Source organism: Scardinius erythrophthalmus (assembly GCF_964197995.2).
Source record: "Scardinius erythrophthalmus genome assembly, chromosome: 20".
NCBI lineage: Eukaryota > Metazoa > Chordata > Actinopteri > Cypriniformes > Leuciscidae > Scardinius > Scardinius erythrophthalmus.
In genome coordinates, this window is record NC_138240.1 from 9,686,425 (window position 1) to 9,709,181 (window position 22,757).

Consider the following 22,757-nt stretch of genomic DNA (forward strand, 5'->3'; position numbering starts at 1 on the left):
ATCAGCCAGTGTTTTCTAATCTGATCTGCTATCTGGACTTACTCATTCAAAATGCCTGAGGCAAATTATTTGCTGTCAGTTTCTTGGGGGTACATAAAGGTGAGTTAATTAATCATGAAATACTGTATTCTTATAATGGAATGGGGTTGGACAGGCTGCTATTGTTTATTATTGGTGTTCAGTATGTAGTTGCACAAATAAAAAAAGCTGCATAAAGAACAGATTATGACAGGCAGATATTTAAATGAATTGATTTGTCAATTAATGGCATTTTTGTGTATGTGTGTATATATATATATTTATAATGCAGAATTTATCATAATTTTAGTATGTAAAAGACTATTCTTTATTCTTTTGCTTCCCCATTTTCATCTAGGCTGTATCACTATTTAAACCCAAACTACTATAAAAAGCACCAGCACAACATGTGCTGTCGCTTATTTGTTTGCGCACATTAGCGAGTTCATTTTCGAGCATGCAGCATTTTTTTTCTTCAGTTGGTTCCTGCAAATCTTGTTAGAAATGTGGCGTCTATCTGGTGTGACCCAGCAGGTTGTTTTGACCTGACATTCTTAACAGTGTGAGAGGATGCATATGTTTTGGGTTGTTTGGAGGACTCAGCCTTGAAATCGTGGCGTATCTGCCGACTGATAGCAACACAGCTGACAAGGGAAAATCCATTAAATGATCGTAAAAAAAAAAGAGGTAAAATGGTGACTTGTTCAGCAATGAATTTCAGAGGGGGTGTTTCAAACAATAGTACAAACATATTACACAACACCTCCACACAAGATATTTTTACTTTGAATGAAATCATTTTTTCCCCTTTTTTCCTTTTGCATAAAATAGGTCTAAATGGCAAAAAAAATTCATTTGAATTGTTTATCTCTCAACAGTTCAAGAGGATGTTGAACAGAGAATTGACTCACCTCTCAGAGATGAGCCGATCTGGTAACCAGGTATCTGAGTTCATCTCCAGTACATTCTTAGGTGAGTATCCCACAAAAAGAAAAAAAGTTTTTTTCCAATATTGATGTTAACATTATGGTTCTGCACTGAATTTAATGTGGGAACATACATTGCACTTTTAAATGCACAATGGAGTTAAGAGGAATAGCATTTTGACTGGAGGAGGGCAACTATGGGCATTTTTGGGGGTAACTCAGAGAACTAGGACAAATGAAGTGCTGATTATGAGCAAAAAAGCAGGCCAACAGCAGCTCTGTAGCCTGACGGCTGTGTAGCTGAATAATCAGGCCATAAGCAAGACCATTAAATGACCATAGCCCACCATTCATTCACAAAACTACAAATCAGTGGCTGTAATGACACATGCTGTGCTTTTACCCATGAGCACCTCTGATTTCTAGAACCTTCTCTGAGCACTTTCTGTTTTTCTGTAGACAAGCAACACGAGGTGGAAATGCCATCACCCCAGTCTCAAAAAGACAAGGAGAAGAAGAAAAGGCCGATGTCCCAGATTAGCGGCGTAAAAAAACTAACGCACAGTTCCAGCCTTACCAACTCAAACATCCCCCGGTTTGGGGTTAAAACTGAAACAGAAGATGAGCTGGCCAAGGTAAGTAAATATGCACTACCATTCTAATATTTGGGGACAGTAAGATTTAAGTGAGTAATTAAGATTAAAATGAATACTTTTATTCAGCAAGAAAACATTAAATTGGTCAAAAGTGCCAGTAAAGACATTTATAATGTTACAAAAAATTGCATATCAAATAAATGCTTTTATTTTGAATTCATCAAAGAATCCTGGAAACAATGTCTCATGGTTTACACAAAATTAGTAAGCTGCACAACTGTTGTCAATATTGATAATAATAAGAAATAAGATAATAATAAGAAAATAATGTTTCCTGAGCACCAAATCAGCATATTAGAATGATTTCTGAAAGATCATGTGACTCTGAAGACTGGAGAAATGATGCTGAGAATTCAGCTTTGCCATCACGGGAATAAATGGCATTTTAAAACACATTCAAATAGAAAACAGATATTTTAGATTGTAATAATTTTTTACAATAATTATTTTTTTCTTGTATTTTGATCAAATAAATCCAGCATTGGTGAGCATAAGAGACATCTTTCAAAAGCATTAAAAAATCGTACCGACCCCAAACTTTTAGTAGTAGTATGTATAATTAAAAGACTATAAATAAGAGATTTACAGAAAACTGCAATATAGGACATCTAAATACATGTGTTTCCCTTTATGTCATTTCAGGAGCTTGAAGATGTAAATAAATGGGGCCTTAATGTCTTCAAAGTGGGAGAATTTTCTGGGAACAGACCTTTAACGGTTATGATGCACACAATATTCCAGGTACTTTTCTTTACAGTATTGTCTCACTCAAGCTCAAGTTTGCTTCAGTGTCTTTTTATAAGATGCTCCTGCTAACAAGGACAAACCATGTGGGTTGTTTTTCCACTGTAGGAGAGGGACTTGTTAAAGACGTTTAAAATTCCCCTCGACACGTTTATCACTTATCTGATGACTTTAGAGGACCATTACCATGCTGACGTTGCCTATCACAACAACATCCACGCTGCTGATGTCACACAGTCCACTCACGTCCTGCTATCAACCCCTGCCCTTGAGGTACGATACGGCTGTCCCAGTATGCAGTGCTGCGAGAATGCCATTTCTTCTGATCGTTGAGTATTAAAGAAAGTGGATGATGATTTGAGATTTTAGAAAATCTGTCTGTTATTTTCAGGCTGTGTTTACAGACCTTGAAATTCTTGCTGCCATATTTGCCAGTGCGATACATGATGTCGACCATCCTGGCGTCTCCAACCAGTTCCTCATTAACACTAGTAAGTCTCTACCTCTCTACCAACATGAAACTATTATAAATGAAATGTTGCCATACATGGTCTAAGTGGACTGGGCAAAGTCTACTCTACCGATCAAAATATTTGGGATAATTCAGATTTTTTTTAAATAAATTTCTTAACAACAGTAAAAACAGTAATATTGTGAAATATTATTAGAGTTTTAAAAACTTTGCTATTTTAACATAATTTAAAATGTAGTTTATTCTGTGATGGCAAAGCCAAATTTTCAGCAGCCATTACTTCAGGCTTCATTGTCACATGAAACATTTCTTATTATTGTCAATGTTGAAAAACCAGTTGTGCCGCCTAATATTTTTGTGGAAACAGTGATACACTACCATTACATTTTTTTGAGTTAGTAAGATAAAAAATAAATAAAGAATAAATACTTTTATTCAGTTATGCATAAAATAAATCAAAAGCAACAGTAAAAACGTTAATAATGGTACAAAAGATTTATATTTCAAAGATTTCCACAAAGATATGAAGCAGCTAAAAGTTTAATAACAAGAACTTTATTAATAATTGAATTCCGATAATAATTTAGCCCAAAATCATCATATTAGAATGATTTCTCAGGGGTCATGTGACATTGTAGACTGGAATAATGGCTGCTGAAAATTCAACTTTGCATCACAAAACATATTTCTAAATATTTCACAATATTACTGTTTTTACTGTATTTCTAAACAAATAAATGCAGCCTTGACGAGCATAAGAGACTTATAAAAAAAAAAAACATAATTCATAAAAATGAAAAATGTACATACATCAAAAAAGCAAATCTTTTTCCTGTTGTATCCGTAAAGCAACATCACGTTGCTTCCAGAAGGCTCTTCCTAGAATTTATGTTTGTGCAATGTTTTTCACAGCTGTCAGGACCACTTTTAGCTTAATCACGTTGTTCAAAGTAGCGGACTCACTCAAAGACGAATCAATACGTGTTTAAGCTGTTGTCACGTGCGGCAAACAGTCAATCGGGCGATTTTCACATGCTATCGATGCATGTGTTAGGTGGGCTACATGTGTCTGTGATTCACAAAGCTCACGTGTCCCACCCACACAGCCAGTAAAATCCCCTCAATGACTAATAGAGGGGCCAGTGGGGTTTGTCACAACTTGAACACAAGAGGAGGGATGCAGGTTGTTCCATACCTTCATGCTGCTGTTTTTAATCCGTGGAGTACTAAATGAGACATTTTGATGAACCTTTGCGCTGTTCTGAAAGGTCAAGCTCCAAAAAAATAAAGCCCCATGAAAATGGTACATATGACTTCATAAGTCATAAGACTTCTGAAACCATGCAGTAGCTTTGTGTAAAACTGAAAATTTAGGTTACTACTCATAGGGAGTCCACATAGAGATACAAATAAAGGAGCTGATGAAATATAGTTAGTACAGTATATACTGTAGTTAATCGTGCTTCCTCTTTTCTCCTCAATCTCTTCTCTCAGACTCTGAGCTGGCCCTCATGTACAATGATTCGTCTGTGTTGGAGAATCATCACCTGGCTGTAGGTTTTAAACTGCTGCAGGAAGAGAACTGTGACATCTTCCAGAACCTGACCAAGAAACAGAGACAGTCACTCCGCAAGATGGTCATTGACATTGTGAGTCATGATGTATCAATGATGTATCATTGGTCTATATGTTAGCCGTCCTTCATCACACTCGACTGTTTTTGCAGCTTAATTTCACTGATAATTGTAATATGGAATTTAAAGTTCATTTTACAGATACTTGTAAATTCATTTAAGGGCCAATAAATTACCCTTTTTCTCTCCAGCCAAAATTGATGACCATTCATCTTTTTTCTTTTTTTTTTTTTTTTTTGCAGGTTCTGGCCACAGACATGTCTAAGCACATGAATTTGTTGGCGGATCTGAAAACCATGGTGGAGACCAAAAAGGTGACCAGTTCAGGGGTATTACTGCTGGACAACTACTCTGACAGGATACAGGTTCGTCCTTAATGCTCATATTGCATTGTAGATATCACAATAAAGGTTATGATTTGAAAATCACATACACATACATATTCTCACCGGTACACCTTGAGTATAGTGAACTCATGTTCATGTTCAAGAAACCAGTTTGAGATGATTTGAGCTTTGTGACATGTACACTGTGGTCATAAAGGGATGGACATGGTCTGCTATGCTCAAATTGGTACTAAGGGGCCCAGAGTGTGACAAGAAAATATTCCCCGCACCATTACACCACCACCAGCCAGAACCGTTGATATAAGACAAGATGGATCCATGCTTTCATGTTTATGGCAAATTCTGACCCTGCCATCTGAATGTCGCAGCAGAAATTGCGACTCATCATACCAGGCAACGTTTTTCCAATCTTCTGTTGTCCAATTTTGGTGAGGCCGTGCAAATTGTAGCCTCAGTTTCCTGTTCTTAATTGAAAGGAGTGGCACCTGGTGTGTCTTCTGCTGCTGTTTCACTCAAAGAACTGCCGCTCACTGGATATTTTCACTTTTTTCTGACCATTCTCTGTAAACGCTAGAGTTGGTTGTGTGTGAAAATCCCAGTAGATCAGCAGTTTCTGAAATACTCAGATCAGCCCGTCTGGCACCAACAACCGTGCCACGTTCAAAGTCACTTAAATCACCTTTCTTCCCCATTCTGATGCTCAGTTTGAACTACAGCAGATCATCTTGACCACGTCTAAATGCATTGAGTTGCTGCCATGTGATTGGCTGATTAGATATTTGGGTTAACAAGCAGTTGAACAGGTGTACCTATTAAATTGGCCGATGAGTGAGTGTGTGTGTGTGTGTATATATATATATATATATATATATATATATATATATATATATGTTTGTATAGTAATAGAAAATACAGTATAAAATATAGTAATATAATTATATAAAGAATAATTGCTACAGCTAAGATCTACAACTTTTTATGTGGCTCCATGGGTTGGTTGAGAGTCTGGGTCTATAAAGGTTAACAACCTCTGCTCTGAAGTATTCAACACCCGAATCTGAATATGATAATACACTTATGAATGTGCAAATGAATGTAAATATTAATATGTATGCATAACTGGCTGATCTCAGGTCTTGCAGAACATGGTGCACTGTGCAGACCTCAGTAACCCCACCAAGCCTCTGCAGTTGTACAAGCAGTGGACGGACCGCATCATGGAAGAGTTCTTCAGCCAGGGGGACAGAGAGCGTGAGCGCGGCATGGAGATCAGCCCCATGTGTGACAAGCACAACGCTTCAGTCGAGAAGTCACAGGTAAGGCAGCTCAGGGTGGATAAAGGAGGAATAAAATAAAGAAACACTGAATATATATATATATATATATATATATATATATATATATATATATATATATATATGAAGAGTTCAGATGCAAAAGCCTCTAAGTGCCATCTGAAATTTTCTTCTAGAATGATCATTTTTATCAAGCTTGTATATTTAAGTTCAGTAGTTTCACTTAAATGACAATTAATAGGTAATTTGCATTGCCATTCAAGTGAAATTATTGAACTTAAATATACGAGCTTGATAAAAATGATCATTCTAGAAGAAAATTTCAGATGGCACTTAGAGGCTTTTGCATCTGAACTCTTCATATAGTGATTTAATAATTCATGCATAAAATGGTTAACATGTTGATGATGTACACTAGCAATCAAATTTGAATGTTTTTCATTTTTTTTAAAGAAGTTCCTTCTGTTCACCAAGACTGCATTTTTTAGCAATTATACAGTAAAACGTAATACTGTGAAATATTATTACAATTTAAAATAGCTGTTTTCTATTTGAATATATTTTAAAATGTAGTTTATTCTTGTGATGCGAAGCTTTATTTTCAGCATCATTCCTCCAGTGTCACATGATCCTTCAGAAATAATTCTAATATGCTGACTTGCTGCTCTAGAATCATTTCTCATTATTATCAATGTTGAAATATTTTGCTTAATATTTTTGTGGAAACTGTGATAACTTTTTACAGGACTCTTGATTAATAAACAGTTCGAAATAACAGCATTTATTTAAAATAGAAATCTTTTTTAACACTTTAAATGCCTTAACTGTCACTTTGATCAATTTAATGTCCTTGCTGAATAAAAGTATTAAAATCTTTAAAAAAGATTTTGACTGGAAGTGTATATGCCAGCTATTTTATAAATCCTTTCAAATAGCACAATAAATGTCACAAAACATATATTGTGTGTTCTGATAAATATGCATATTTCAGAAACTTTCAAAATCTTTTTTTTTCTAGGTGGGCTTCATCGATTACATCGTGCACCCACTGTGGGAGACGTGGGCCGACCTCGTGCATCCAGACGCCCAGGACATCCTGGACACGCTGGAGGACAACAGGGAGTGGTACCAGGGCACCATCCCGCAGAGCCCCTCTCCAGCACTGGACACCTGCAGCGAGGGCAGGCGCGCCGCCGGACAGGAGAAGTTCCAGTTTGAACTTACTCTGGAGGAGGACGGAGAATCCGACACGGAGAAGGACAGCGGCAGCCCTCCTGATGAGGAGGAGGAGGAGGAGGAGGAGGAAGAGGAGGAAAACAGCTGCAGTGACTCTAAAACCCTTTGCACACAGGACTCCGAATGTACAGAGATCCCCCTGGACGAGCAGGTGGGGGACGGACAGGAGGACGAGGAGGACGAACACGAGGAGGAACGGGAATTATCAGAACCCTGTGTTTTAGAGGAGGAGGAGGAGGAAGAGGATGAAGAAGAAGAGGACACTGCCAACACATAACACAGTATGAAACGGCACCTGAACTTTTTTATATTAGATGAGAAACACTTATTTATGGTTAAGATATTAGTTTTTCCATTGTCTATTTTGCATATCAGAAGTGCTTTTTAATGTCCGCCTTTAACATGTTTTTCTTTTTCATTCCTCACTCTTTTTTTTTGTTTGTTTCAACCATTTTACACTCAGGAATATCTTTTCCACTCCCACCTGTCATTCATACAAACAAAAGAAAGGTTATAAAGCTTGTCTTTTATTCCCGATTTCGAGGTACTTTTTTCTTTTCTTTTTTTTACTGAAGCAGTATTCTAGAAACATTGAACTTAGAAAGCAGCTGTTTTTCACCAACAAGACACTATTTTTTCCTGCAATTCGAAGTATTTTAGCAGACAAATGCTTTGAACTTCACGTCTTCCTGATGCCTTGAATGTGTTATTAATCTGAATTCAGTTGGCTGTTGTTTTTGTGTATCAAGCATTATTTGTTTTTGTGTATCAAGCATTATTTGAAGTGAACAGATATGGTACCAAAGTGAAAAGAAAATGTAAAAAAACCACAATTTTCACATAATTTAAATGACCATATTTGGGGTAAATATGCAAATGTGGCAAAAATGTGGCACATCTTTTTTTTTCGACCTTTATTTGTTGCTCCCAATTCAGATCTGAAAATAATTGATTTAAATGAATGCATGAGTTCAAACATATCTCCTCAGTTTGATAATACATGGTCATATTTCAACTTAAAAATTCCCCCAAGAACAAAATCTAATCATTTTGTTATAAAACAATAGCTTGATTAAGCCTTAAATGTTTTTGGTGCCAACCAAATTTTTTTTAGCAATTATTATTATTATTGGCCTGCTCAAAAATAGCTGTTTGGTGCCATATGTCTCTGGCCAGTTAAACATAAAACAACTGACATTAATGATGAAGCTCAATGTTCTGGTTTCTGTTGTCACATGATCACAGGACAATCAGCTTTAGTGCAAAGCGCACTCTACGTTTTCATGTCTTTTTGTTGATTGTATTTATTTTGGTAATTTTTGACATCGCCAAAGATTTCCAGTGGTAATGGTTTTAATTGCTGCTTTACTCATCTCTGTCAAGTGTCCTACTGTATCCTCTTCTTTTTGTTGTTTTCATACTAGTATTATTTATTAATGCTCTTTGATGTGCTTCTAGCATATTAAATCATTTTAATCAAACTGTAGCATCAGCAAGGCAGGCTTATCAGTCAGTTCTCCTAAATAAATTGTTTTAATTATACATATGCAGTAAATATATCTAATCAAATGTTCTGTATGATATTGAAGCCTTTTGAAACTAGCCCTTTTTCATTGCTTTATTTAAAACTCACTCTGTTGCCAAGTTGTTTTTTAATGAGTAGTTCATATTTTTTTAATTGTCTCCATTCACTACATTGTTTCTCATTTCTATCTGTTTACATACATGTATTTATTGTGCTGTACAGTACATATTGTCACTCTTATTATGTTGTAAATGATTATATCATCCCTTTTGGTGATGGTGTTGTATTATGGAACTCTTACTGAGAGAATGTTTGTTATTCTTAGTATGTAATGATCCCATTGATATGTGTCTCTAGAGAGATTGCGTAGAGAAAGGGGAAAGCCAAATTATAGTCATTACTGTGTTTATTTTACATTCTTTCTTTTTAAAAGAAAGTGGTTCTGTGGCCTGAGGGTTGTGCCTTACGGATAGCTCTTTAGTTTTTATCCTCTTGCTGCACTAAAGAAACTACTGGCTGGAAACTGACCTAGATGTGTTTGTTGTGTTCCTCCTGTTTATGTGGCATAAATGCTCCAAGGAAAGAAAAAATAGACAAAAGTTGTCAGACCTCACTGGGCAGGGTAAAAGCAGGCCAGTGTGGTGGGTTTGGATTTGCGACCAACTGTAAGTCCGTCATATTTCCGTCTATGCTGTGTTCGTCTGACTGAAACATTGAAAATCATTTGCGTTTCATGCAATATGAGAGAGAACATCTTTCTGTTGGGGAATAACAGGGCATTTTGATTTCCAGATCCAGAGAGGGGTTGAAGCATCCTTCATTTTGACACGTATACTGTAGATTCTTAATGACCCTGAATGGATGGGAATCAGTGTGTCCTTCTCGTCTCTTTTTAAATCATGACAGAAATACACAAACAGAATTTGACAAATGATATTTAGGGATAACTTCTTTTTTTTTTTTTTAGCTATGTGAATTGAATGAGAAAATTGTCTGGAGGTTTCACAAGACTGTGTAGTTGTTTATTGGACTCCTTGTTTATTGCAGTCTATTGGATAGAACTGTAGAAATAAAATTTACGTACGAAAACTGGTAAAATCCAATAAAAATGTTTTTATATGCACCAAAATAAAAGCATGGGTTGACTCTATGATGATGTCTCTTGTTTCCTCTGAGTTAAGAATCTATTGCTGTGTCTAGCTTTATTTTTAATTTTTTTTAAGATGGACTGGTTTCCTGGTGTTTTTTTTTTTTTTTTTTGGACCAGTTTTATTTTTGTATCATTGAAATGCTATTATAGTTTTTGTTATATTTTGTATATATAAATATATTTTTTTTGTTTGTTTTTTGGTTCAAGTTTTAATAATTTTGAGTTTTGTCATTTTTATTATTTTAAATGTAAATTAAGAGTTCAGATGCAAAAGCCTCCAAGTGCCATCTGAAATTTTCTTTTAGAATGATCACTTTTATCAAGCTTGTATATTTAAGTTCAGTAATTTCACTTAAATGGCAATGAAAATTACCTATGAATTGTCATTTAAGTGAAATTAGTGAATTTAAATATACAAGCTTGATAAAAATTATCATTCTAGAAGAAAATTTCAGATGGCACTTAGAGGCTTTTGCATCTGAACTCTTCATATAAAGTTTGTATTACTTTTTATTTTTAGTTGTAGTAGGAACTGTTTTCTTGGCAATTAGATGAAGTAAAATAAGTTAAAGTCTTTTTTTAATTATTTTAGTTTTAATTATATTAACCCTGGATCAGACTGAATTATTTTATTTTATTTTATTTTATTTTGAATTTTTTTGAAAATAAATACCGATTCAATCAGTAGCACCTCAATGCAGTACACGAGATCCGGGGGGCGGAGTTGGATCCAGATATAAGGGGTGGAGATTGGTAGGTTTAGGGATCAGGGGGTGGAGATGGGTAGGTTTAGGTATATGTAAGGTGGGAGGAGGATTCCGTGGATTTCATGTTCCGCAGTGAGGACCATCTCGATTCAATAGCACCTGTCTGGACAGAACATGTGAAAGACTGGATATAGACTTTAGAATCATTTCAAGGCCACATTTATTTATTTTCTCATACTTTTAAGCTTTCGCGATCATTATCCGTACACACAGTTGCACACAAACATATCCAACCAACTCATCAGCAAAATGCGAGTACAACATCCTCTCACGCTACACAAAAGTTAGATAAGTATATAGAATTTATAAATTTGCAGAAGTTTATAATTCCCCTGAGAGACATGGGAATGATGTGGAGAATCTAAAGTTCGACTCGATGCTTATGCTGTAACTGCGGATTACTAATACAAGAGATATTGCGGTATAGAGGATACAGGTACACTAGCAAGCCCTGAAATAAGACCTGTATACTGCTATAATGGCATAAAGAAAGGACAAGGTTTGACACTTGTGTTTGGCACAATCTTGCTAGTTTGCTATGTCATTAACACCAAAAAACTAGGAGTTGAAGCCAGGTCAAAGATTTGGGGTTCAGTAACTTATTCTCTGTCTCAGAATACAGAAGCTTGGCAACAGCGCTCGAGCCACAAGCGAACGGCCTGGACGGTGAACACTAGCAGCTACAGTCAGACTGTTGCGGTGGCGTCGTGTTGTCAGTTAGTCTGGTTGTGGGCGTTCCCGTGGAAACGGCTGGGTCGGCCTCGAGAGTGTCTGACATCTTGTCGCAAATGATGTCCACCAAACGCTCGAATGTCTGCTTGACGTTGACGTTGTCCTTTGCGCTTGTCTCGAAAAACTCAAATCCTTTTGGGAAAGAGAGAGGTAAGCAAATGAAATCTACAAGTATAAATGTTTTGGGGTTGAAGATTATAAGAATGCTTATTATAAATAGTTGGCTGCATTTATTTGATCAAAATAAATGCAGTGAATTATTATTATAACTGTATTCTATTTTAATATATTTTATAATAATAGTAATTTATTTAAAAGTAATTTGTTCCAGTGATGCATAGCTGAGTTTTCAGCATCATTACTCCAGTCTTCAGTGTCACATGATCCTTCAGAAATCATTCTAATATGCTGATTTGGTGCTCAAGAAATATTTATTATTAATATCAATGTTAAAAAAACTATATTTTTGTGGAAACTAATTTTTTGATGAATACAAAATTAATTTATTGATGATTTAGAATATAAATATTTTGTAAATCTTTACTGTCACATTTGATCACTTGAATGTGACCTTGCTGAATAAAAGTATTAATTTCTTTAAAAAGAAAATCTAGTAGTATATATTTAATGACCCTACAAATTCGATTAAACAATCAAAATATGAGGAAAATATTTGATATTTTTTAAATATTTAAAATATGAGGGTAAATAAGAGCAAAAAATGTTACTATGCAAAAAAAGAAAGAAAAAGCATGCATTGACTACAACATAATCAGTCATTAATATTTTGTTGGTTCTCAAATTTTTTGCTTGTGATCATAATTTCTTTATATGACAGCCTGGCCAAAATTACGTCCACACAATTCACAACATGTTTCAGTGCATTATCACAAATAAAACAATTGTCTCCAAGCACGACAACGCAATATGCTTACAAAATCTTTAAGATCAAGGTGAAAATGTGACTTTTGGCCACTACTATATATATACTCACCCAGCTGTTCCGCTAGCAGTCTCCCATTGTCCACAGACACTATCCTTTCCTCATCCATGTCGCATTTGTTTCCTGCGAGGATCACCTGGGCATTGTCCCAAGAGTATGTCTTAATCTGGGTCGCCCTGACACGAGACGAGACAAAAGCGAGCAGACATGCTTGTCGTCAGTACAAATGCCCTGGAACATCCTCCAGGACAAGATGTGAAAGACTCAGTCAAACCAAAACATTGTCAGTTTTATTGTATAAGAATGTCATCATGCCACAGAAAATCAATGGGAACATCATGTCAAGCAGACTTGTTTATATTCTGTCCATCTCTCTTCCTTTTTCTCATCTCTTTAGCAGCATGTTTTTTTTTGTTTTCTCTAATCCAGAGTCGATTGCCGAGTTCACGCCGTGATCATAGGTACTAAACCTATGCGCGTGAACTCGGCAATCGACTACTTTGGGCTTCACCCGAAAACAGGATGTAAACACAGGTATTTGCGCTGGCTTAAATAACATCATTTTTATACATATCTTTCACATCTACTGCAGTCAGATTCACTCGTGTTCACTCTGAAGGAATCACTCACATTTTCTGTGCACTTGTAATGACACATCAAGGATGTTAAGAGGCTAAAAGCAGGTTTAGTACTTGCCCCATTGAAGTCAACAGGGTGAAAATTTTAAAAATAGAATAACTCGGTGTAGGCAACACCGATTTTTGTCGTTGTTCTCTGTATTGACAGCACTCCAAATGTACAAAAAATGAGCTCAATGTTAAAATTGACCGGAGTTCTCCTTTAACACTACAAAATCACTCAAAGTATTGTATTTCACAGGTCATCATGACATAAATCTTTTTTCTTTTACAAAAAGTATTTTTTATTTTACTAAACTTTTAAATGAAAATTCTTCCATCATATACTCATCCTCATGTTGTTTCAAACCTGTAGGAATTTCTTTCTTCTGCTGAACAGAAAGGAAGATATTTAGAAGAATGTCAGTAACCAGGCAGTTTCTGGGTCCCATATTGACTTCCATAGTATATTTTTTTCCTACTATGGAAGTCAATGAGACCAGAAACTGCCTGGTTACTGACATTCTTCTAAATATCTTCCTCTCTGTTCAGCAGAAGAAAGAAATTCATACAGGTTTGAAACAACATGAGGGTGAGTATATGATGACAGAATTTTCATTTTAAAGTTTAGTATCCCTTTAACAAATGAGATCTTATTGTAAAATGTTATGATGTTATGTAAAATGATGCACCTTTTGTGTTCCACAGGAGAAAGAAAGTCACTGAAATGACATGAGGGTGAGAAAATGATGACAAAATTTGCATTTAATTTAATTTGGAAAATATAATTTGAAACCGTTTTTGAGCACTGAAACAACAATGTCCTTAAAGCTAATTCAGTAAAAATGATTTCTTAAGTCTGTATCTGCTGAGCTGAGAAAAAAAAAAAGCTTTTTACTTTGTAAAACTTAAGTAAAATTTGCTTTGGAAGCAACAACTCACGCTTTTGTGGTAGACACTAAAAATCTATTCAAAGTTTTAACACAAGCGCATGCTTAAGTAATATTTATGTACTTTCTCTGTACTTTTTGTTCTGTGTATACAGCATTGGAAAGATAAGAGGTCTAAGTAATTTCCCTGACATGATTAATGACTTTCATTTATGGATTTTGACTCCGGGATCGACAGACACGGGATCGATCAACACTCCTTACTAGCTTATCCTTATCAACTTACCAGTCCTGAACAGCAGCAAAAGACTCCTCGTTGGTAATGTCATACATTAGGATGAAGCCCATGGCCCCTCTGTAGTAGGCTGTGGTGATAGTCCTGTACCTTTCCTGCCCAGCTGTGTCCTAAAAATAACAAGAGCAGCATTATAATTGGCCGGTTTTACAGACAAGGCTTAAGCCTAAAATATGTCAGTGCCATTGTTTTGTCTCAAGATGCACACCAGTAAAGGCACGTTTAAAGGGGTCATATAATGGTACATGCACTTATACAAGTTGATTGTACTGAAATGTGTGTTGGCAGTGCCTGTACACAACCATCATAAAATGATAAAAATCCATCCAGTGTTTTTTTTTTAATCTTCTTATATGTTTCCTCCCATCTCAAATCAAGCTGTTCGATTTTGTGACGTCACAAAATCGACGCCCCTCCCACGATGGTTGATTGACAGCAGCGTTTCAACACAGACCCGCCCTCGCGAGCGAGCTGTCAATCATAGCACGCGCCAACGCGCGTTCATTGTTGATAGCTGGAGCACTGAGTAGAATGGCGTCGGTCTAAGCGATTGTGGTGTTCTTGGGTGTAATAAGGAACACAGCATCATTTTGATGTTCCTAAATCCGAACAGCTGAAGACGCAGTGGCTGAGTTTTGTTTGCGAAGGGAATTCCCCACGATCAACGTCAATGCTTTCATGTTTGCGTGAATCATTTCACACACCAGACTGCTTTACAAACGAGGATCAGTATAAAGCTGGATTTGCTAAGAAGCTGCTCCTGAAAAAATTATCGGTACCAACTATTCGTGTTCCTGCTGAACCTCCAGAAGAACAAGTGAGTGTAACGTTTTATTGACCTTTATATTAATCTTTATATTAATCTTTGCAAATCGCTTGCATGCTTCACGATGAATGCGACTATTTTTACAATTACAGCATGTTTTCTATGTACGACGTTATCAATATAATTCATAATTCCACGTTTATAATGAAGGACGCGTTATGGTTATTGTGTTATTGCGTTACAAACGGTGAGGGGCGGGACAGACAGAACAGAGGGGCGGGGTGAGCAAAGCTCATTATCATTTAAAGACACATTTAAACACATGCACTTAAACGGCGTGCAGAAAACAGAGCTGTTTTTGACCAGGTAAAATTAGTGTTTTCTTACAATACTAATGAGAATTTTTAATTAAAAGTACATTACAAACTTTTAATTTAGACCCTAAAGAATCATATTAGCTTGTACAAAAATGACATTATATGACCCCTTTAAAAAAGATCCTAATTTAACTAAATCCTAATCCTTGCTTAATTTAAGCCCTGTCTGTGAAACCAGGCCAATATGTAGTAAATGAGTCTAAAAAGAGGTGCACCTCAGCATATATTTCGACCGAGAATCACGTTAAATTCACAGGAACTGATTGAGTCAATTGAGTCTGGGAGTCAAGACAGCAAATGTGTGAATGAATGAATGAGCGCTCGAGTCTGAGACGGTGCTTTGTCACCTCTAAAAGTGGCATGACTAAAATAGAAAAGCATGCCATGATCTGATGAACAGAACAGTTTTGCTGATGCTGACTTAAAGGCCTAGATAAGGTGACAATGGCTTATGTTCTCTTTCCATAAGCCAGTGTTAATCATCACCCCATGTGGTGTTTACATTGCTCCATGTGTGATTATCCAGCTCTTCAGTGCTTTACCAACCATGACACATTGATGCCGAGTTAAAAAAAGACTTAAAGTCCGTGTCATTTTTGAATCACGGCCATTGTGACGTGAACGAGGCAGAAATTACCCAGATCTGAAGCTTGATCCTTTTGTCGCTCTTATAAACGGTTTTGACCTTAAAGTCAATGCCCACTGTGCTGACAAAGGCAGATGTGAAAGTATCGTCGGCATAGCGGAAGAGGAAAGATGTTTTTCCAACACTGCTGTTCCCGATGATCAACAGCTTGAACATGTAATCAAAGTTTTGATCAGAGCTCTCCTTTTGTATGTTGTCTTGTGTAGCAGCCATCTGTGAGAACACAAAGCCACAGTTTGATTAATAGATCAAAGGTTTACAGCCTAACTCTTAAAATAGTAAAGTCTAAAAATAGAATTATATATGATAGTATAAATAAATGATAGTTTACACTTTATTTTAAGGTGTCTGTGTTACAGTGTGATTATACATTTATGTATTGAGTAATAATAATGAACTACATGAACTTACTATAGGGTAGGGTTAGGAAAAGGGGTTGGTTTGGGGTTAATTGCAATTATGCACAATTTATAGTTATTACTACAGTAGTGTTCCAAATTATAAATTAGTATTTCATTAAAGACTCAGTCCTCTCCATGTATTTGGTTGTGTGAAATTCAGCACCAGGAGCTGTCCATGTCTGCGTCTTAAACCCAGTGAATGTCCTTCAGCATTTTTGCATTTAATCCCACCTTTAACTTTTGTAACCAAAATGTATTTTAGTTTAAATGTTAATATATTTTGCCAACTATAAATGAATGTGCATCCTGTCTCGATTCCCTTTTTACATGTTTGCATGGCTGGTGCAAACAGAGACATGACCAGATGTGATGATGATCGAAGACAATGTCTGTTTTTAATTAAAAACTGATTGATTCACAAAATAAAAGGGGTTTTGAAGTACTGTAATATTAAAGAAAATAAAGTCAAAATTAGAAGAAATATGCATTCATTTTAAATATTACATTATGTTAGCCTACTTTATTGTTTACAACTTTCTATTGGGTCAACGTATATTGAGGAAATAAACAACTTTTGACACTCCAGTTCAAATTGTAACCAGGAATAAAACATAACTTTACGTTATTAAAATGTCATGTGCTCACTTAGCTGGGAAACCAATGTGATTAATTGGTGTAATATGCGCGTGCAAACTCGGAAGGCGCAGATGATACCCCACAATGTTGTCTAAGTAGGCAGCACACTAGGTTTTGAGACGCAGCCTACAGTGTGTCTCATTCTAGTGTTTTTAAAGGGGTCCGTCTCTTTTCAGCCAAGCCCTGGATATTAAAGGCTAATAGTCTTCAAACACCTCATAATGACTATACTTGATGTGGACCATAGACAAAGAGAATTTTGAGCTGTAAATGAGAGCATAGACTCATATTGGCAATATTCTTTCATATAAACAACCAAGAATGTTTGAATTCAGCTCCTGAGAATAAATTAGCTTTTACGGCTGATTGCTTTTCTCTTCACTGATGTTGCGTTTCATAAAATTAATAGCCTAAACATTTCATGACCGGTTATTAGGCTATTATGCTCGCTATCAAAAGACAAATCTCTTTAAACTACATATTTTTTATTTGTTTATTTTCCAGTATGAGTAAATTAGCCATTTATTTCTCTTTTTTGCGCGGCTCTCCATTACGACCAAAGTGGTCACCAAACATTTAATTTATATAACGACGTTGCACACTTACCTTCCCGTACAACTCCATTGTTTCAGACAATAAAACCAATACAATAAACGGAGCTTGATTCTGATTTAGTCCTAATAAATTATAGTTTTTTCCCCGTTTTGGAGAGGTGGAGTCGGCTGTTTGGGTTGGATGCAGTGATGCTCGCAATGGACGTCAGCAGACACTCTCCACCCATTCATCCAATTGAAGTGTGAGTGCGGGCTGCCGACAGCAGGGGGCGGTGTTGCTCTCTCTCTCTCTCTCTCTCTCTCTCTCTCTCTCTCTCTCTCTCTCTCTCTCTCTCAGACAGATCACAACAGATTAGAAACAATAGTACAATATATTTTACTCAGAAAAAAAAATTGGGGGGGGGGGAATTTTGGGGTTTGGGGATTATTTTTTTATTTTTTTCATGTCATTACATTATTTAGAGCATAAGAAACTAATTGAAAATATTTTATTAATTAATGTTATGCTATGCCATCTGTAGTGGACAGCAAGACTACAGACATGAAATGACATGTATAGGCAAAAACAATGGGATTTTTCTTTCTTTCATTCACCAATCAATTTTTAGGTTTCATATTTTTTTATTTGTATTATTATTATTATTATTTTTGCCCACCAAACTTTGTATAAAGATGATTCTCAACCTATGAAAGATATAATGGCATTAAATGATATACCATTTTACTTTTTGCAATATGTTGGTAAAATGGCCATACATGGGTGGACCCATTCAATACAATGTATCTAATCTAATTTACAACAAAACAACATATAATGAGGTGTAATAATGGGAGTAATAATTGGCAACATTTTAATATCTAATATTTCTTAGGAATATTGATATAACATTTATTTCCCTTTTCACTTGTTGTGTATCCCAAAATGGTATTCTATTCCTGGATTCTAGGACGATATAATAAATTATCTGATAAATATAAATAAAACAATCACTAGGTGACTTCTGATTAAATTTAGCTTGCATGTAACTAATATTCAGAGGAGAAGCCCTCACCATTGGACGGCAGCATGACATAATTAATATTAATGAGCTTGGCCTTCTCCATAGTAGAGCTAGTGCCCATCCCACTCTCGCATGCGCCTGTGTTGTTTACACGAATGTCACGTCGTCCTCGTACTAAAACACGCAATATATACCTTGACATGTAAAAGGTAAACCGACTTTTAATTGTGTAAAATGTTGTATTTAAATGTGTTGTTGGTAGATTGTGCAGGGGTTGGTTGTTTGTCCAAGAAATTTGAAGAAAAAGCATTCGCGCTTTTGTGAACAGCTTAAAGTAAATAGAAACATACGCGTTCAGGTTGTAAAACACGCTTTTATATTGCTTAAGGTTACATAGTCTTCTATATAATAAATTATTGTGGTAAATTGTTAAAGCGTTGTTTCTATCAAAAACAATTGATTTGTAGCGTTCTCTAGTGGCTGAAGAACTCCACCAGAACTTCATTTTGACTGTATATTTATTGAACAACGACCACATGCACGTGGAGAAGAAAAAGTGTCATAAAATGTGACATTCGACTTGCATGTCAGCATTGATCACATTCATTTTTATATTGAGTCATGGATATTATATTTGTTTGCTTTTCCCACTAGTGTTTCAACATGGAGGATTCAATAGAGGTCATGCTTCTGCATAAAAGTTACAAGCTCTCCCAACATACTCAGGAAAAATCACTTTTCACAGCAGCATCTGGAGCTTTGCTCATTGGGTTTTATGGGCTCTGGACATCATTTACACTTCCTGGCTTTCGGAAAGTGCCCACATGTCTTAAGGTACTGCAAGTAATATATCATATATTGGCAGCTATATATAGCATTTGCTCAGTTATACATAATAAAGACCTGCCAATAGCACTGTATTCGTTCAGTACCCTGGGTGATTTAATTGGCAACAATCTGCACTTTCCCATGTGCCTGGATACAGTTGTTGTTTAGACTGGAGAGAAGAGAGAGAAAATCAGCCAATTAAACACTTATGTAAGTTACATTAATATTGTCCAGGTGCCTTATTTGCCCTCCAGCAGAACACAGACCCAGAATGTAATGAAACTCCTGCATGGGAGAGCAGGATGTCTGGCAGATCTGGGATCAGGTGATGGGCGACTGGTGAGTCTTTAACACTTGCATGATAATGAATGATAAATTATATATGTTATATAATGTGCTTAACACCAATCATTTTGCATAATAACTATGCATGTATTTGTCTTCCATAGCTTGGACATCTAAATCCTAATAACGAATAAAGCATTTAACATGCTAATGTAAATAATGTGAATCTCCAAGTGCTAAATGAGATTTGAAGATGAAGTTTTTTGCTTCTACTGTTAGCACTTTCTGTTTCAGATGCTTCTGATGGCTTTCTGCAGATGACTACTTTCTCACCACAATACATGGTGAGATGCTTAGCAACTGGATGGGAGAGAAAATATGGAAAATTAAGCAAAATATATTTTAAAAAAAATTCAAAACAGGCTATTTATAACTTTGCTGTTAGATGTTGCTCAAGGGGCTTGGCTTTCTGAACTGAAATGACTAATCTATTGGCTATTTTTATGGTGATTTCACGCCATGATTAAGGCCACTGGGCAGTCTACCTGGAGCTGCCTCTTTTGCGTTCCAAAATAGATCCCATTAACACTCCTTGAGGCTCAAATGTGGATGAAAAAACATTTTTCTCCTATTATATCTATAATTGCAAGAATTATTGGTCTTGCATTTGACAATATTCCTTGTGTGTGTGTGTGTGTGTGTGTGTGTGTGTGTGTGTGTGTGTGTGTGTGTGTGTGTGTGTGTGTGTGTGTGTGTGTGTGTGTGTGTGTGTGTGTGTGTGTGTGTGTTTATATATACATGGAGAGCAAACAATATGAGTCTGGTTTATGTCTGACTGTAACTGACATAAATATCCCAGAAAGTGTAGGTTTGGTCTGGATGTGTTTTGTAGGTATTTGCTGCCACTGTAGAGGGTTTCCAATGCACTGGCTTTGAAATCAATTCTATCCTAACTGGATATTCTAGAGTCAAAGCAAAGTGGAAGGGAATACCATCCAGCACTGCCAGTTTCATAAACCAGGACTTTTGGAAGGTAAGATGTTGTTAAAAGTAAAGTATGTTATTCCTGTGCTATTTCAACTGGTCTTCCATTGGCCAGTCAAAGAATTAGTCCTGCCCTTAACTCATGCCATTGGTTGAGTAAATGTTGCTGTTTTGCGATGCTCAAGCAAATACAGTGACAACAGTGTTGAAAAAGTGTTTACCAATCAACCTAAAGGGGAAAAACAAGATCAGAATTTTATCGGAAAGCGTAGTTCCACAAGGAACTGTCTTCAGAGTAGTGATAAATTGCATAAACTGCTTAGACTAGTCTTAAAAATTAGTTTTTCAGGACTGAGCCTAGCTATTTCAATTCAGTTACATAGAAAGGTAGATTAATTTGGTCTAATTTGAAACAGAAAAGTGAGATGGATTACTTCTTGTCTAACTGCTGGTTGAACTGCTTGTAAAATTACACATATCGTGTGCTTATTTTATTTCAGATTTTATTTCACATGTCCAAGTGTTGATGATTCAATTTTACCATTTCCTTTCACAGACCAATTTGTCCAAATATAACAATGTGACTGTATTCTTGGCACCCGGAGTGGTATGTATGCGCAGATGTCCTTGCTCCATTTATACTGAGCTGGTAAAAAGACAATTTGAGGACTGTTTTAAAAATAGAAAAGATAGTTCAGTATCTTTTCAAAGTGAGTACAAAGAGACACGTATTCTACTAAATTGCGCGATGATTTTGGTCTGATCATTGGGATATGTAGGAGAAGAAATAAGCTTAGGTTACCATGGAGAGTTTTCGAGTCATTTTTTAACAACATGATGGGGATGAACAATGGAAAACACTAATGCAACAAAATCACCTGTTTGACTTGCCAATAATATCCTTGGTCGATACAATGTGCTTTGTTGTCTACAGATGGAGGTGTTGGGTAGGAAACTGGAGAGGGAGTTACCAGATGAGGCTCGTGTGATTGCCTGTCGCTTCCCATTTCCCGACTGGACTCCTACAGCCACAGTGGGTGACGCACTAGAGCAGGCCTGGGCATATGATATGAATGCCATACGCAAGCTTTCAACACACGCTATCATGAGATAAGGAGAAAAGCACCTTTCCTTGTGTCAAAAAGATTTGTTTTATGTTTGAGCTCCACCTGAAAGTTACCTGTCACTTTAGAAGACATATACAAAGAATATGCAAAGTATAAAGCATATAATAATTACTTGTTTTTAAATTGAACACAACATTTTTTCCTCCTGTTCTGTTCCCACGTGTGGGTTTGATGACAAATGGCTTGTGTGTGTGTTGTAAAATTCTAAACTAAACTGTGAAATAAAGAGCCAACATTGCCTTAATGCCAACAAACTGATCCTATAATCTTGATATCTCCTAGAATAGCTAATCTAATCTCAAGGATTTTGAGGAAAAGAACATGTTTCTCCATCACATGTAGTTCAGTCTTACATTATAGTTCCCACAAATTAAGAAAAATACTTGTTTCATTTTATATATATATATATATATATATATATGTATATATACATATATATATATATATATATATATATATATTAATAATTGAGCTTAATGAATGCAGTCAACACTTAGTTTTTTATAAATTAGGGAAATGCAAAAAATGATTTTTCTTGTATTCCTATCATGCTGCAGAAAGGGTGCAAATAATGTTATTTTTTGGGTGTCACATTTTACATTTTTAATGGATTTTACACTTTTTTTAATGAGGAAAAAAATGTTGCACACAAAATGAGGGACCCAGCTAAATATTATGTTTTGATAATTAAAATGAAAAGCTAATAGTGATTGAAACTACTTTGATATTAATGTAAAAAAATAAAAATAAAAAGTATGTTAAAATGAAAACATTTGTGCATGACTTTAATTATTAAATACAGTCAAGAAGGTCAAGACCTCTGATGTTGGACAGGTCAAAATCCCAATTTAAAGAGGAAATACTCATATTTGAAGTTTAAAACTATATTAATTTTATGTTAGGTA

At 35.8% G+C, this 22,757-nt stretch overlaps 3 protein-coding genes across 5 annotated transcripts in view; 2 read left to right on the forward strand and 1 right to left on the reverse strand.

Annotated features, from left to right (window-relative positions):
- The window catches only part of pde4d (phosphodiesterase 4D, cAMP-specific), a 149,229-nt gene extending 139,224 nt beyond the window's left edge, over positions 1-10,005 (forward strand). For 2 of the 3 annotated variants that reach the window (XM_081349733.1, XM_081349734.1), the window contains 9 exons: positions 897-990; positions 1,404-1,579; positions 2,243-2,341; positions 2,453-2,617; positions 2,736-2,835; positions 4,311-4,465; positions 4,693-4,815; positions 5,931-6,113; positions 7,111-10,005. In XM_081349733.1, coding sequence (XP_081205859.1) covers positions 897-990; positions 1,404-1,579; positions 2,243-2,341; positions 2,453-2,617; positions 2,736-2,835; positions 4,311-4,465; positions 4,693-4,815; positions 5,931-6,113; positions 7,111-7,605 — 1,590 coding nt within the window. In that variant the 3' untranslated portion in view covers positions 7,606-10,005. Of the gene's footprint in view, positions 100-896; positions 991-1,403; positions 1,580-2,242; positions 2,342-2,452; positions 2,618-2,735; positions 2,836-4,310; positions 4,466-4,692; positions 4,816-5,930; positions 6,114-7,110 lie in introns of all 3 variants that reach the window. The other variant, XM_081349735.1, reaches the window with a different exon arrangement.
- A 908-nt stretch (positions 10,006-10,913) lies between these two features.
- On the reverse strand, positions 10,914-17,809 carry rab3c (RAB3C, member RAS oncogene family). The gene is made up of 5 exons (XM_081348492.1): positions 17,680-17,809; positions 16,028-16,249; positions 14,239-14,357; positions 12,497-12,621; positions 10,914-11,634 (listed from the first exon to the last, which is right to left on the reverse strand). The coding sequence occupies exons 1-5, from the start codon at positions 17,695-17,697 to the stop codon at positions 11,444-11,446; spliced, it is 675 nt and encodes a 224-aa protein (XP_081204618.1). The 5' UTR covers positions 17,698-17,809; the 3' UTR covers positions 10,914-11,443.
- Positions 17,810-18,750: 941 nt separating this feature from the next.
- LOC308680383 (ATP synthase subunit C lysine N-methyltransferase) lies at positions 18,751-22,101 on the forward strand. Its single transcript, XM_081348499.1, has 6 exons — positions 18,751-18,837; positions 19,283-19,462; positions 19,691-19,795; positions 20,634-20,774; positions 21,282-21,332; positions 21,660-22,101. Exons 2-6 carry the CDS (start codon positions 19,292-19,294, stop codon positions 21,837-21,839), a joined length of 648 nt encoding a protein of 215 aa, XP_081204625.1. The 5' UTR covers positions 18,751-18,837; positions 19,283-19,291; the 3' UTR covers positions 21,840-22,101.
- The last annotated feature ends 656 nt before the right edge of the window (positions 22,102-22,757 follow it).